General features: G+C 39.2%; 1 protein-coding gene across 1 annotated transcript; it reads left to right on the forward strand.

The window, feature by feature from the left end:
• The first annotated feature begins 14708 nt into the window (after window positions 1-14708).
• On the forward strand, window positions 14709-15551 carry LOC118008866 (ferritin heavy chain-like). Its single transcript, XM_035002709.1, has one exon. The coding sequence runs from the start codon at window positions 14941-14943 to the stop codon at window positions 15490-15492; it is 552 nt and encodes a 183-aa protein (XP_034858600.1). The 5' UTR covers window positions 14709-14940; the 3' UTR covers window positions 15493-15551.
• Window positions 15552-15912: the final 361 nt, after the last annotated feature.

Raw genomic sequence — 15912 nt, forward strand, 5'->3', positions numbered from 1 at the left:
AAGCCAGCAGAAGAAGGGAAATAATAAAGATTAGAGCAGAAATAAATGATATAGAAACTGAAAAAACAATAGAACAGATCAATAAAACCAGGAGCTGGTTAGTTAAAAAGATCAACAAAGTTGATAAACCTCTAGCTAGACTTATCCAAAAGAAAAGAGAAAGGATCCAAATAAATAAAATCCCAAATGAGAGAGGAGAAATAACAACCAACACCACAGAAATACAATTATAGAGAATATTATTAAAAATTATATGCCAACACAACAGACCTATCCACAGAGACCTGGCAGGCCAGAAAGGACTGGCAGGATATATTCAGAGCACTAAATGAGAAAAATATGTAGCCAAGAATACTATATCCAGCTAAGCTGTCATTGAAAATAGAAGGAGAGAGAAAAAGCTTCCAGGACAAACAAAAACTAAAGGAATTTGCAAACACGAAACCAGCCCTACCAGAAATATTGAAAGGGTTCCTCTAAGCAGAGAGAGCCTAAAAGCAACATAGACCAGAAAGGAACACAGACAATATACAGTAACAGTCACCTTACAGGCAATACAATGGCAATAAATTCCTATCTTTCAATAGTTGCCCTGAATGTAAATGGGCTAAATGCCCCAATCAAAAGACACAGGCTATCAGATTGGATTAAAAAACAAGACCCATCGATATGCTGTCTGCAAGAGACTCATTTTAGACCCAAAGACACCCCCAGATTGAAAGTGAGGGGGTGGAAAACCATTTACCATGCTAATGGACACCAAAAGAAAGCTGGGGTGGCAATCCTTATATCAGACAAATTAGATTGTAAACTAAAGACTGTAATAAGAGATGAGGAAGGACACTATAGCCTACTTAAAGGGTCTATCCAACAAGAAGATCTAACAATTGTAAATATCTATGCCCCTAACATGGGAGCAGCCAATTATATAAGGCAATTAATAACAAAAGCAAAGAAACACATCAACAACAATACAATAATAGTGGGGGACTTTAACACCCCCCTCACTGAAATGGACAGATCGTCTAAGCAAAAGATCAACAAGGAAATAAAGACTTTAAATGACACACTGGACCAAATGGACTTCACAGACCTATTCAGAACATTCCATCCCAAAGCAACAGAATACACATTCTTCTCTAGTGCCCATGGAACATTCTCCAGAATAGATCACATCCTAGGTCATAAATCAGGTCTCAACCGGTACCAAAAGATTGGGATCATTCCCTGCCTATTTTCAGACCACAATGCTTTGAAACTAGAACTCAATCACAAGAGGAAAGTCGGAAAGAACTCAAATACATGGAGGCTAAAGAGCATCCTACTAAAGAATGAATGGGTCAACCAGGAAATTAAAGAAGAATTTAAAAAATTCATGGAAACCAATGAAAATGAAAACACAACTATTCAAAATCTTTGGGATGCAGCAAAGGCAGTCCTAAGAGGAAACTACATAGCAATACAAGCCTTTCTCAAGAAACAAGAAAGGTCTCAAGTACACAACCTGACCCTACACCTAAAGGAGCTGGAGAAAGAACAGCAAATAAAGCCTAAACCCAGCAGGAGAAGAGAAATAATAAAAATCAGAGCAGAAATCAATGAAATAGAAACTAAAAAACCAGTAGAACAGATCAACGAAACTAGGAGCTGGTTCTTTGAAAGAATTAACAAGATTGATAAACCCCTGGCCAGACTTACCAAAAAGAAAAGAGAAATGACCCAAATCAACAAAATAATGAACGAAAGAGGAGAGATCACAACCAACACCAAAGAAATACAAACAATGATAAGAACATATGAGCAACTCTATGCCAGCAAATTAGATAATCTGGAAGAAATGGATGCATTCCTAGAGATGTATCAACTACCAAAACTGAACCAGGAAGAAATAGAAAACCTGAACAGACCTATAACCACTAAGGAAATTGAAGCAGTCATCAAAAATCTCCCAAAAAACAAAAGCCCAGGGCCAGATGGCTTCCCAGGGGAATTCTACCACACATTTCAAGAAGAATTAATACCTATTCTTCTGAAACTGTTCCAAAAGATAGAAATGGAAGGAAAACTTCCAAACTCATTTTATGAGGCCAGCATTACCTTGATCCCAAAACCAGACAAAGACCCCATCAAAAAGGAGAACTACAGACCAATATCCCTGATGAACATGGATGCAAAAATTCTCACCAAAATACTAGCCAATAGGATCCAACAGTACATTAAAAGGATTATTCACCACGACCAAGTGGGATTTATCCCTGGGCTGCAAGGTTGGTTCAACATCCGCAAATCAATCAACGTGATACAATACATTAACAAAAGAAAGAACAAGAATCATATGATCCTCTCAATAGATGCAGAAAAAGCATTTGACAAAGTACAGCATCCTTTCTTGATCAAAACTCTTCAGAATATAGGCATAGAGGGTACATACCTCAATATCATAAAAGCCATCCATGAAAAGCCTACAGTGAATATCATTCTCAAAGGGGAAAAACTGAGAGCTTTCCCCCTAAGGTCAGGAACGCAGCAGGGATGTCCACTATCACCACTGCTATTCAACATAGTATTAGAAGTCTTAGCCACAGCAATCAGACAACAAAAAGAAATAAAAGGCATCCAAATTGGCAAAGAAGAAGTCAAACGCTCGCTCTTTGCAGATGATATGATACTTTATGTGGAAAACCCAAAAGACTCCACCCCAAAACTGCTAGAACTCATACAGGAATTCAGTAAAGTGGCAGGATATAAAATCAATGCACAGAAGTCAGTGGCATTCCTATACACCAACAACAAGACAGAAGAAAGAGAAATTAAGGAGTCGATCCCATTTACAATTGCACCCAAAACCATAAGATACCTAGGCATAAATCTAACCAAAGAGGCAAAGGATCTGCACTCAGAAAACTATAAAATACTCATGAAAGAAATTGAGGAAGACACCAAGAAATGGAAAAACGTTCCATGCTCATGGATTGGAAGAACAAATATTGTGAAGATGTCAATGCTACCTAGAGCAATCTACACATTCAATACAATTCCCATCAAAATACCATCCACTTTTTTCAAAGAAATGGAACAAATAATCCTAAAATTTTTATGGAACCAGAAAAGACCCCGCATAGCCAGAGGAATGTTGAAAAAGAAAAGCAAAGCTGGCGGCATCACAATTCCGGACTTCCAGCTCTATTACAAAGCTGTCATCATCAAGACAGTATGGTACTGGCACAAAAACAGACACATAGATCAATGGAACAGAATCGAGAGCCCAGAAATGGACCCTCAACTCTATGGTCAACTAATCTTCGACAAAGCAGGAAAGAATGTCCAATGGAAAAAAGACAGTCTCTTCAACAAATGGTGTTGGGAAAATTGGACAGCCACATGCAGAAGATTGAAACTGGGCCATTTCCTTACACCACACACAAAAATAGACTCCAAATGGTTGAAAGACCTCAATTTGAGACAGGAGTCCATCCAAATCCTAAAGGAGAACACAGGCAGCAACCTCTTCGACCTCAGCCGCAGCAACTTCTTCCTAGAAACATTGCCAAAGGCAAGGGAAGCAAGGGCAAAAATGAACTATTGGGACTTCATCAAGATAAAAAGCTTTTGCAAAGCAAAGGAAACAGTCAACAAAACCAAAAGACAACCGACAGAATGGGAGAAGATATTTGCAAATGACATATCAGATAAAGGGCTAGTATCCAAAATCTATAAAGAACTTCTCAAACTCAACACCCAAAGAACAAAGAATCCAATCAAGAAATGGGCAGAAAACATGAACAGACATTTTTCCAATGAAGACGTACAAATGGCCAACAGACACATGAAAAAGAGCTCAATATCGCTCGGCATCAGGGAAATCCAAATCAAAACCTCAATGAGATACCACCTCACACCAGTCAAAATGGCTAAAATTAACAAGTCAGGAAATGATAGATGTTGGTGGGGATGCGGAGAAAGGGGAACCCTCCTACACTGTTGGTGGGAATGCAAGCTGGTGCAGCCACTCTGGAAAACAGTATGGAGGCTCCTCAAAAAGTTGAAAATAGAGCTACCATATGATCCAGCAATTGCACTACTGGGTATTTACCCCAAAGATACAAAAGTAGGGATCCGAAAGGGTACGTGCACCCCGATGTTTATAGCAGCAATGTCCACAATAGCCAAACTGTGGAAAGAGCGAAGATGTCCATCGATAGATGAATGGATAAAGAAGAGGTGGTATATATATACAATGGAATATTATGCAGCCATCAAAAGGAATGAGATCTTGCCATTTGCAACAACGTGGATGGAACTGGAGGGTATTATGCTGAGCGAAATAAGTCAAACAGAGAAAGACATGTATCATATGACCTCACTGATATGAGGAATTCTTAATCTCAGGAAACAAAGGGTTGCTGGAGTGGGGGGTGGGGTGGGAGGGATGGGGTGACTGGGTGATAGACACTGGGGAGGGTATGTGCTCTGGTAAGTGCTGTGAATTGTGCAAGACTGTTGAATCTCAGATCTGTACCTCTGAAACAAATAATGCAATATATATTAAAAAAAAAAAAAGGAGGAAGAAGATGACAGCAGGGGAAGAATGAAGGGGGGGAAATCGGAGGGGTGGACGAACCATGAGAGATGATGGACTCTGAAAAACAAACTGAGGGTTCTAGAGGGGAGGGGGTGGGAGGATGGGTTAGCTTGGTGATGGGTATTGAGGAGGACACGTTCTGCATGGAGCACTGGGTGTTATGCACAAACAATGAATCATGGAACACTACATCTAAAACTAATGATGTAATGTATGGGGATTAACACAACAATAAAAAAAAATTAAAAAAAAATTATATGCCAACAAATTGGACAGCCTGGAAGAAATGGAGTAATTCTCCTTTTTTTTTTTTTTTAAGATTTTTATTTATTTATTTGACAGAGAGAGACACAGCGAGAGAGGGAACACAAGCAGGGGGAATGGGAGAGGGAGAAGCAGGCTTCCCGCGGAGCAGGGAGCCGGATGTGGGGCTCGATCCCAGGACCCTGGGATCATGACCTGAGCTGAAGGCAGACGCTTAATGACTGAGCCACCCAGGCACCCCAGAAATGGACTAATTCTTAGAAACATATAAACTACCAAAACTGAAACAGGAAGAAATAGAAAACCTGGACAGACCAATGACCACCACAGACATTTAATCAGTAATCAAAAAACTCCCAAGAAACAAAAGTCTAGTGCCAGATGGATTCACGGGTGAATTCTACCGAACATTTAAAGAAGAGTTAATACCTACTTTTCTCAAGCTATTCCAAAAAATAGAAAAGGAAGGAAAGCCAAATTCATTCTATAAGACCAGCATTACCCTGATACCTAAACCAGATAAAGACACCACAAAAAAAGAGAACTACAGGCCAATATCCCTGATGAACATGGATACAAAAATTCTCAATAAAATACTAGCAAACTGAATGCAATAGTACTTTAAAAGAATCATTCACCATGATTAAGTGGGATTTATTCCTGGACTGCAGGGGTGGTTCAGTATTTTCAAATCAATCAACAAGATAGACCATGTTCATAAAAGAAAGGATGAAAACCATGTAATCCTTTCAATAGATGCAGAAAAAGCATTTGACAAAGTATAACATCCATTCATGATAGAATCCCTCAACGAAGTGGGTTTAGAGGGAACATACCTCAACGTAATAAAGGCCATATATGAAAAATCCACAGTTAATATCATCCTCAATGGGGAAAAACAGAGCTCTTCCCTTAGAGCAAGACAAGGATGTCCACTCTTACCACTGTTACTTTTTTTTAAGATTTTAAATTTATTATTTATTTGACAGAGAGAGAGACAGTGAGAGAGGGAACACAAGCAGGGGAAGTGGGAGAGGGAGAAGCAGGCTTCCCGCTGAGCAGGAAGCCCGATGCAGGGCTCGATCCCAGGACGCTGGGATCATGACCTGAGCCGAAGGCAGATGCTTAACGACTGAGCCACCCAGGTGCCCTGTTACTGCTGTTATTTACCATAGTACTTGAAGTCCTAGCATCAGTAATCAGACAAAAAAAAAAAAAAAAAAGAAAGAAAATGCATCCAAATCAGCGAGGAAGAAGTCAAACTCTTCCTATTTGCAGATGACATGATTCTCTATATAGAAACCCAAAAGACTCCACCAAGAAACTGCTAGAACTGATAACAGGAATTCAGTAAAGTTGCAGGATACAAAATCAATGTACAGAAATCTGTTGCATTTCTATATGCCAATAAAGAAACAGCAGAATGAGAAATTGAGGAATCAATCCCATTTACAATTGCACCTGAAACAATAAGATACCTAGGAAGAAACCTAACTGAAGTGGTAAAAGGCCTGTACTCTGAAAACTATAAAACACTGATGAAAGAAATTGAAGATGACACAAAGAAATGGAAAAGCTTGGAAGAAAAATTATTTTTAAAATGTCTATACTACCCAAAGCAACCTACACATTCCATGCAATCCCTATCAAAATACCAACAGCATGTTTCACAGAGCTGGAACAAACAACCCTAAAATTTGCATGGAATCAGAAAAGACCCCGAATAGCCAAAGTAACGTTGAAAAAAAAAAAAGCAAAGCTGGAGGCATCACACTTTCAGACTTCAAGTTATTGTACAAAGTGGTAGTGATCAAAACAGTATTGTACTGGCACAAAAATAAACACATAGATCAGTGGAAAAGAATAGAAAACCCAGAAATGAACCCACAATTATATGGTCAATTAATCTCTGACAAAGCAGGAAAGAATATCCAATGGGAAAAAGACTGTCTCTTCAACAAATGGTGTCAGGAAAACTGGACAGTTACATGCAAAAGAATGAAATTAGACCACTTTCTTACACCATACACAGAAATAAATTCAAAATGGATAAAAGACCTAAATGTGAGCCAAGAAACCATCAAAATCCTAGAGGAGACACAGGCAGTAACCTCTTTGACATCGGCTATAGCCACTTCTTTCTAGATACATTTCCTGAGGCAAGGGAAATGAAAGCAAAAATAAATTATTGTGACTTCATCAAAATAAAAAGCTCCTGCACAGCAAAGGGAACAATCAACAAAACTAAAAGGCAATCTGTGGAATGTGAGAAGATATTTGCAAATGACATATCTAATAAAGGGTTAGTATCCAAAATCTATAAAGAACTTATCAAACTCAACACCCAAAAATGAATAATCCAATTTAAAAAATGGACAGAAGACATGAATAGACATTTTCCCCAAAAGACATACAGATATCCAGTAGACACATGAAAAGATACTAAACATCCCTTATCATCAGGGAAATGCAAATCAAGTCCAATTCAATGAGATATCACGACACACCTGTCAGAATGTCTAAAATCAAAAACACAAGAAACAACAGGTGTTGGTGAGGATGTGGAGAAAGGGGAACTCGTGCACTGTTGGTGGGATTGCAAACTGGTGCAGCCACTCTAGAATAAAGTATGGAGGTTCCTCAAAAAGTTCAAAATAGAACTACCTTCTGATCTAGCAACCACACTACTAGTTATTTACCCAAAGAATACAAAAATACTAATTTAAAGTGATACAGGTACCCCAATGTTTATAGCAGCATTATCTACAATAACCAAATTATGAAAACAGCCTAAGTGTCCATCAGCTGATGAGTGGATAAAGAAGAGGTGGTATATACATACAATGGGATATTACCCAACCATAAAAAAGAATGAAATCTTGCCATTTGCAACAACATGGATGGAACTAGAGAGTATTATCTCAGCTAAGTGAGATAAGTCAGTCAGAGAAAGACAAATACTAAGTGATTTTACTCATTGTGGAATTTAAGAAACAAAACACAAGAACAAAGAAAAAAGATACACACCAGAAAACAGGCTCTTAATTATGGAGAACAAACTGATGGTTACCAGAGGGGACGAGGGTGGGGGATGGGTGAAACAGGTGATGGGGATTAAGGAGTGCACTTGTCGTGATGAGCACTGGGTGATGTATGGAAGGGCTGAATCACTATATTGTACACCTGAAACTAATATTACCCTATATGTTAACTATACTGGAATTTAAATAAAAACTTTAAAAAAATAAATAAATATCTAGAACAGCTGTGGCCTGAAAGTCCAATTCAATCTATTTTAAGGCCAGCGTATTTATAGGCCAGAAATTTGTTTCTTAAGAGTTTCTTTCCTCTATAGTATACCTAGGCGGTGTCAGGATGGCCAAGTGGTCTAAGGCGCCAGACTCAAGCACCTGCTTCCCTCTATGGTATACCTAGAACAGAGCGTCACATACAGAAATTAAAGAGTATTTGTTGGTGGATTCCATTTAAGCAAGTTCCTCTTCCCCTAAGGAGCAAAAACCCCCTCATGTGAACGCTTTATCTTTTTATAGTCTTTGGTGGTAGATTTGCTTCCTTCAATATTGTCCAATTTGCTTCCTTCAATAATGCCCAATCATGAAAGTAATAACTTTTCATGACCAATGACCTGTACAGTCATTACTCTGAATTTCATCTCCATCATACAGCCTATTTTTTGGCTGACATACAGTTCCTCTTTTTTTAAATAACAGCCTTATTATAATTATATATCACATAATTTTTAAATGTGTACAATTCAATGTTTTTAGTTTATTCACAGAGTAGTGCAACCATGATGACTACATAATTTCAAAACATTTTAATATCTTCAAAAGAAGCCATGTACCTATTCATACCCATTAGAAGTCACTCCCCATTCCCCTTCCCTCCAGCCCCTGGCAAATACTAATCTACTTTATTTCTCTATGGATTTGTCTATTCTGGGCATTTCATATAAGTGGAATCACACTATATGCAGCCTCTTGTAACAGGCTTCTTTCATTTCAGAATAATGTTTTCAAGGTTCATCCCTACTGATGCATGTATCAGTACTTTATTCAATTTTTTGTTGTTGTTGAGTAACACTCCATAGTATGAATATACCACATTTTGTTTATCTATTCATCAGTTGATGGGTATTTGGACTTTTAATTTTGGGTTTTTGTGAATAATACTGGCAGAACATTTGTGTACAAAATTTTGGGGGGGACATATATTTTCAAATCTATTTGGATGTAAACCTAGGAGTGGAATTGCTGAGCCATATGGTAACATCTATTTAACATTTTGAGGGACTGCCAGACTGTTTTCTAAGTTTCACATAATTTTACAATCCCACTGACCAGATATGAGAGTTCCAATTTCTCCACATCCTCATCAACACTTGTTGTTATCTTTTTTATTTTTGCTATATGTGGGTGAAGAGGTTTCTCATTGTGGTTTTGATTGCCTTTCCTGGTGGCTACTGATGTTAAGCATCATTTAATGTGATTATGGGCCATTTGCATGTCTTCTTTGGATATAAGTCTATCTAAATCCTTTGCTCATTTTTATTGGGTTATTTGATTTCTATTGTTTAGTTGTGAGTTCCTTATACATTATGGATACAAGTTCTTTGTAAGTTATGTATTTTGCAAATATTTTCTCCCATTCAGTGCATTGTCTTTTCCTTTTCTTTTGAATTACAAAAGTTTTTAATTTTGTTCTAGTCTTATCTTTTTCTTTAGTTTCTTATGCTTTTGGTGTCATATCTAAGAAACCAGTGTCTAGTCCAAGGTTATAAAGATTTACTCCTATTTTTTTTTCCAAAAGTTTTGTAGCTCTACCTCTTACATTTAAGTCTATAATTCATGTATGAGTTAATTTTTTTTGCATATGGTATGAGGTAGGTGTCTAAGTCTATTCTTTTGAATGTGGTCAATCAGTTATCCCAGTACCCTCTGTTGAAAAGATGGTTCCTTATCCACTGAATGGTCTTGGCAATCTTGTCAAAAATCAATTGGCCATAAATGTATAGTTTATTTCTGGATCCTCAATTCTATTCCATTGATCTATATTTCTATCCTTATACTAATACCACATAGTCTTTGTTAATGTAGCCTCATAGTAAGTTTTGAAATTAAGAAGCATGAGTCCTCCAACTTTGTCCTTTTTCATTGACATATGAATTTTAGGTTTATCTTATCAATTATTGAAAAAAAAGAACAATGACAAACCAAACAAACTGGGAGTTTTTAGAGATGTGTTGAATCTGTAGATTGCTTGGAGGATTGCCATCTGATTCCGGGTGGTGAATATTGAATGAAGGAATGCAGAAAGTAAATAAATATTTGTTAATGAGTGAGCCCCATTTACTAAAGGAGTACAGATAATGTGCACACTATACAGGTCTGACTGTGGATATTTTGGTGTTTGATATATGTGAATTATTTGGAATATGAACTCATGCTGATGCTGTATTTTTAAGAATTTATATGAGAGGCGCCTGGGTGGCTCAGTTGGTTAAGCATCTGACTCTTGATTTCGGCTCGCAGGGCATGATCTCAGGGTACTGGGTTTGAGCCCTGAGTTGGGCTCCCCGCTCAGCAGGGAGTCTCCTTAAGATTCTCTCCCTCTGCCCCTCCTCCCCCCCAAATAAATAATCTAAAAAAAGAATTTATATGAGATAAGGTTAATCGAGAATAAATTGATAAAATTAAAAATGTGGCAGGGTTAATTTTGACTATGGAATAAATAACATTGAGATGGGAGGTGAACTGCCATCTTAACAATATTAAGTCTTCTGATCCATGAACATGGAATGTCTTTACATTTATTTAGGTCTTGTTCAGTTTCTTTCAAAAATGTTTTGTAGTTTTCTGTGTATGATCTTGCATTTCTTTTGTGAATGTATTCCTTAGTATTTTATTCTTTCCAATGCTATAGTGAATGGAATTGTTTTAATTTAATTTTCAGATTGTTCATTATTGGTGTTTAAAAACACAACTGATTTTTGTGCATTGATTTTGTATCTGAAAACCTTGCTGAACTTGTTTATTAATTTCTATAACTTTTTTGTGGAATCCTTAGGGATTTCTATATATTATCTGCAAATAAAAATAGTTTTACTTCTTCCTTTCCTAATTGAATGACTTTTATTTCTTTTTTTTTTTTAAAGATTTTATTTATTTATTTGACAGAGAAAGACACAGCAAGAGAGGGAACACAAGCAGGGGGAGTGGGAGAGGGAGAAGCAGGCTTCCCGCGGAGCAGGGAGCCCGATGCGGGGCTTGATCCCAGGACCCTGGGATCATGACCTGAGCCGAAGGCAGACGCTTAACGACTGAGCCACCCAGGCGCCCCTGACTTTTATTTCTTTTGCTCGTCTAATTTACCTGGCTAAAACCTCCAGTACAATGTTGAATAGATGTGGTGAGATCAGATATCTTTGTCTTGTTCCTAATCTTAGAGGAAAAATTTCATTTTCACCTTTAAGTATGATGTTAATTGTAGGTTTTTGTATATGTCTTTTCAGGATTAGGAAGTTTCCTTTTATTTTTAGTTTGTTGGCTGTTTTTATCATAAAAAGATGGCAGATCTTGTCAAATTCTTTCCCCACATTTTTTGAGATGTTGTTTTTGTCCTTTATTCTATTAACATAGTGTATTGCATTGATCGATTTTCATATACTGAAACAGTCCTGCACTCCTTAAATAAATCCCACTTGGTCGTGGTATATAATCATTTTTAAATGTTGCTGAATTCAGTTTGCTAATATTTTGTTCATAATTTTTATATCTGTTCAACAGCACTATTTGTTTGTTGCTTTCTTTTCTTGTGATGGCTTTAGGTTTTGATATTGTGCCATTTTATTTTTTATTATTTTTTTGATGCTGTGCCATTTTAAATCTTCTACTTTCCTAGGTTGTTCTGTTGCTAAATAAATATAATTTTTCATTTTTCCTCAAATTATTCCACTTTCTGGATCTCTAGTTACTCACTGAAGGAAAGAGAAAGACAGTGAAACTAAGAAAAATGAGAGAAAGTGAAACTAAGGCAAAAATACTCTCAGTTATCATAAGTATGTATGATTGATCTTTAAGTGATTTTGACTTGTTAGCTAAATTCTGTGGCCTTGTCATAGGTTTTAAGACAGTTGACTAGAACTCTCTGGAGCTCTCTGGACTCCATTTTGTCAAAAGAGAACAAGGTGACTCTGGCCTAGTCACAACACACACTAAACCACCACCATGACCACCACCATCACCACTGTACCTCCTTTAAATTCACACTCTGCCAAATTTGGCCTGAGAAGAAACCAACATTCCACCTCTATAGAGAAGTAGCACTTATCTATTCTTTTTCATTTTTTTAATATGAATATGTAGTTCATCTCCAGTGAGAGGACCAGGGCAGAGGCTAGTGAAATCATGCTGATAGTTCTCCTCTCACTCTGAACATGTTGACATAGATAAAATCAAATTAAAGAAACATCAAGAAAAATCTAGAAAGGAGTATTATTATTCAAGGACAATCTTAGCCTGAAGGTTGGATTTCCATCCTTTTTCTTAGGGGCAGGAAATTAGGAAGGTAACTAACAAGAAGAACATTTGATTTTGAATTGGCTCTTCTTGTTCAGACACTTGGTTCTAGGCATACAGGTACAAGTCATTCAAAGGACAAAGCCTCGGGTAGTCATCTCAATTTGCCCTGGTCCAGAACCTACCAAGAACCCTCACTCTGCCCCATGTCTTTGATCCAGTCTCCTTTGGCATCATACTGTGGAAAGAGTCCTCACTTAGACCTCTAATCCAAATGAGCAGCCCAACCACATACCTTATAGCAGACCCACTGGTCTCTCCCTAGGGCCAATCCTCAATAAGAGTAGACATGCTTCACCCTTGGTTTATTCAAGGTTCTCAACATTTAGCTTTGTCCCAGGCTGTAAAATACTTACTGACTTGTAACAAACTCTTCCTTACCTCTGCCTAATTGGACTTATTTTATTCTTCATTCTTTTAGTTCTTTTTAAAAAGATTTTATTTATTTATTTGAAAGAGAGAGTGTGTGCATGAGGAGGAGGAGGGCAGGGAGGTGAGGGAGAAGCAGACTCCCCGCTGAGCAGGGAGCCCAACGTGGGCTTGATCCCAAGACCCGAGGATGATGACCTGAGCCAAAGGCAGACGTTTAACCAACTGAGCCACCCAGGTGCCCCTTTTCTTTTAGTTTTTAAGGTGGGGAGTTCTATAATTTATTTGAGACTTTTACTCTTTTCTAATACAGGCACTTAGTGCTATCGATTTCCATCTAAACATTGGTTTTAGCTGCATCTCAAAATATTGATATGCTGTGCTTTACTTACATTGAGTTTCAAATAATTTTTAATACCCCTTGATCTCTTGGATTGTTTAGAAGAATATTGTATTACTAGTTTCCAAATATTTGGGGATTTTTCAGATACTTTTCTGTTGACAATTTCTGGTTTAATTCCATTGTGGTCAGAGAACATATCTTGCATGATTTGAATCCATTTAAGTTTATTGAGACTTGTTGTATGGCCCAGAGGATGGTCTGCCGTGGTAATGCTCCATATGCCCTCAAAAGTAATATGCTTCTAAAGAATATGTTTCTAAAGATGCTTATGTATCTATGATTTTTCTAAACATGAGCCGTATTTCTTCTTTTTCTTCCTCTTTTTTCTGACTACAACAAGTAATATCCCATTGGTTGCCTACAGGGAGTAGAACTATGTGGTTTCTGAGCCATGTGAATGCATTAATTATTTTAAAAACATAGGTATTTATATTTTTAAAAAGTAAAAAGTGGTAACTGAATCATGGTGGTGGACCAGACCCAAAAACATATACAAACCAGAATGAATATAGTTAGGAAACCAGAGGTCATGAAGAATGCTTGGAAGATAGAAACAGGAGCTGCTTTCAGACTGATAAAACCAGAGAACTTAAAATACCTGCAGTAGAAAGTCAAGCACACTCAAAGAAGGTTCAAGAATAGAGTCAATGAAATCAAAGGACAGCGAAGGTCCTGGGTATACTGTGAGATTAAAGAGTTACTCTCTGAACAACAAATCTGTTTTCTCCTGCTCTGCTCTGACCCTCCCCCAATGTTACTTACATTCAACAAAGCCACAGTGGCAACTGAACTGCTTTAATCTCTTTAAACTACACTCCAAAGACAGTGAATTACTTTATCAGAAAGGGAACCCAAGTTAGAGCAGGTCTGAGACAACTGCAGACCTGCAAAGCAGAAGAGAAACAAAACAGAACACATCTACCTGGAAGAGAGATCTACTGAAGTCTTTCAGTGTCAGAGAAATGCCATGCTTTTGGCTTTTGGGATGGCACATTTCCTACCTGCAAGCTCCATGATATGTACTCCCAAAGGAGAAGACCACTCCTTAATTGATACATTCCATCCTCCCCATTCAGAGGAGAAACCTATTAGTGAAATGAACATCACAACTGTAAATCAGATCCATGCTAATTACCTAGACTAATCAGATGAGTTCTTCATTACTAAATATGAATGTGCAGTTTTAAGTATTTCAGGAAAGTAAAAGAGAAGATGATAAACAGATATATTTATATTTTACAGGAAACAGAAGAGAAATTTACCAAAAATTCAAATTCACATGCTCAGAATTTTGGGAGACAATGGTTTTATAAAATAAAAACAGGCTGCAGGAAGGAAAGTACTTGGAAAATAGACATATTATCCCCAAATTAAAAACTTAATAAAACACCAAGTACACAGCACAGGGCTGCCCTGTCTCGCTTAGGCTCCAGCAGAACCTGGAACACATCACTCAGGCCCCGCCCCCGGCCCCCCCCCCCAACCGGAAGCTCGCCCCCCCTTCCCTGGACCCCATTTCCGGTCCCATCCCAGAGCTCGTGCAACATCCCAACGGACACTTCCCTGAGGTCTCCAGCCGCCACTGGTTCTGCCTCCTGCCTCCCTCGCCACTCAGGCTGGGAAATCTCCGAGGCCGCCACCGCCCTCGGCCCCGCCGCTGCCTGCTCCGCGGCCCTCGCTTCCGCGCCGTCCTTGCCTTCGCCTCGGTGCCCGGGCCGCCAGCCATGGCCACCGCGCCGCTCTCCCAAGTGCGCCAGAACTACCACCCCGACTGCGAGGCCGCCATCAACAGCCAGATCAACCTGGAGCTCTACGCCTCCTGCGTGTACCTGTCCATGGCCTGCTACTTCGACCGCGACGACGTGGCCTTGAAGAACTTCGCCCAGTTCTTCCTGCGCCAGGCCCGCGAGGAGACCGAGCACGCCGAGAAGCTGATGCAGCTGCAGAACCAGCGCGGCGGCCGCCTCCGCCTGCGCGACGTCAAGAAGCCGGACCGCGACGACTGGGAGAGCGGCCTGAGGGCCATGGAGTGCGCCCTGCACCTGGAGAAGAGCGTGAACCAGTGCCTGCTCGACCTGCACCAGCTGGCCGCCGCCAAGAACGACGCCCACCTGCGCGACTTCCTGGAGCGCCACTACCTGCACGAGCAAGTCAAGTCCATCAAAGAGCTGGGGGGCTATGTCACCAGCCTGCGCAGGATGCGGGCTCCCGAAGACGGCATGGCGGAGTACCTCTTTGACAAGCTCACCCTGGGCGACGGCGACGAAAAGAACTGAGGTGGGACTGTGCCCCGACAGCCCAGGGTGCGTGGCGACTTTCCCTGATCACCATGCCGAGCACGCATACTGCAGCATCGCCTTTGCAAAAGTTCCAGTTTTTTTCATCCAGTTCTGCCATAAATAAAGTTAATTTGGTTTCAATAAAGTTATTTGGTTCTTAAATAAATAAAGGTCTCTGGTTGATTCATGTGTGCAAATGTCTCACCTTTTACGTTTTAAAGCAGGTGTCTAGGCCACATGCAGCTCAGGATCTCCATGGATGGAGGGAGAAGGTATTCCACAGGACCCTGGAAAATACAAATTTAATCTTCCCCTTATAAACAGTGTGGATAGATGGGGGTGGGCCGGTGTGAGGTGGGGCCCTGGTGAATGTGGGTGTGTGTGCATGGTAAATTATATTTAAAAAAATAAAATATG

Source organism: Mirounga leonina, unplaced genomic scaffold, assembly GCF_011800145.1.
Source record: "Mirounga leonina isolate KUSES-001 unplaced genomic scaffold, KU_Mleo_1.0 Mir_101609, whole genome shotgun sequence".
Classification (NCBI taxonomy): domain Eukaryota; kingdom Metazoa; phylum Chordata; class Mammalia; order Carnivora; family Phocidae; genus Mirounga; species Mirounga leonina.

Coding starts and splice junctions, on each gene's coding strand:
- LOC118008866 (XM_035002709.1), top strand. CDS start 14,941: ATGGCCACCGCGCCGCTCTCCCAAGTGCGCCAGAACTACCACCCCGAC.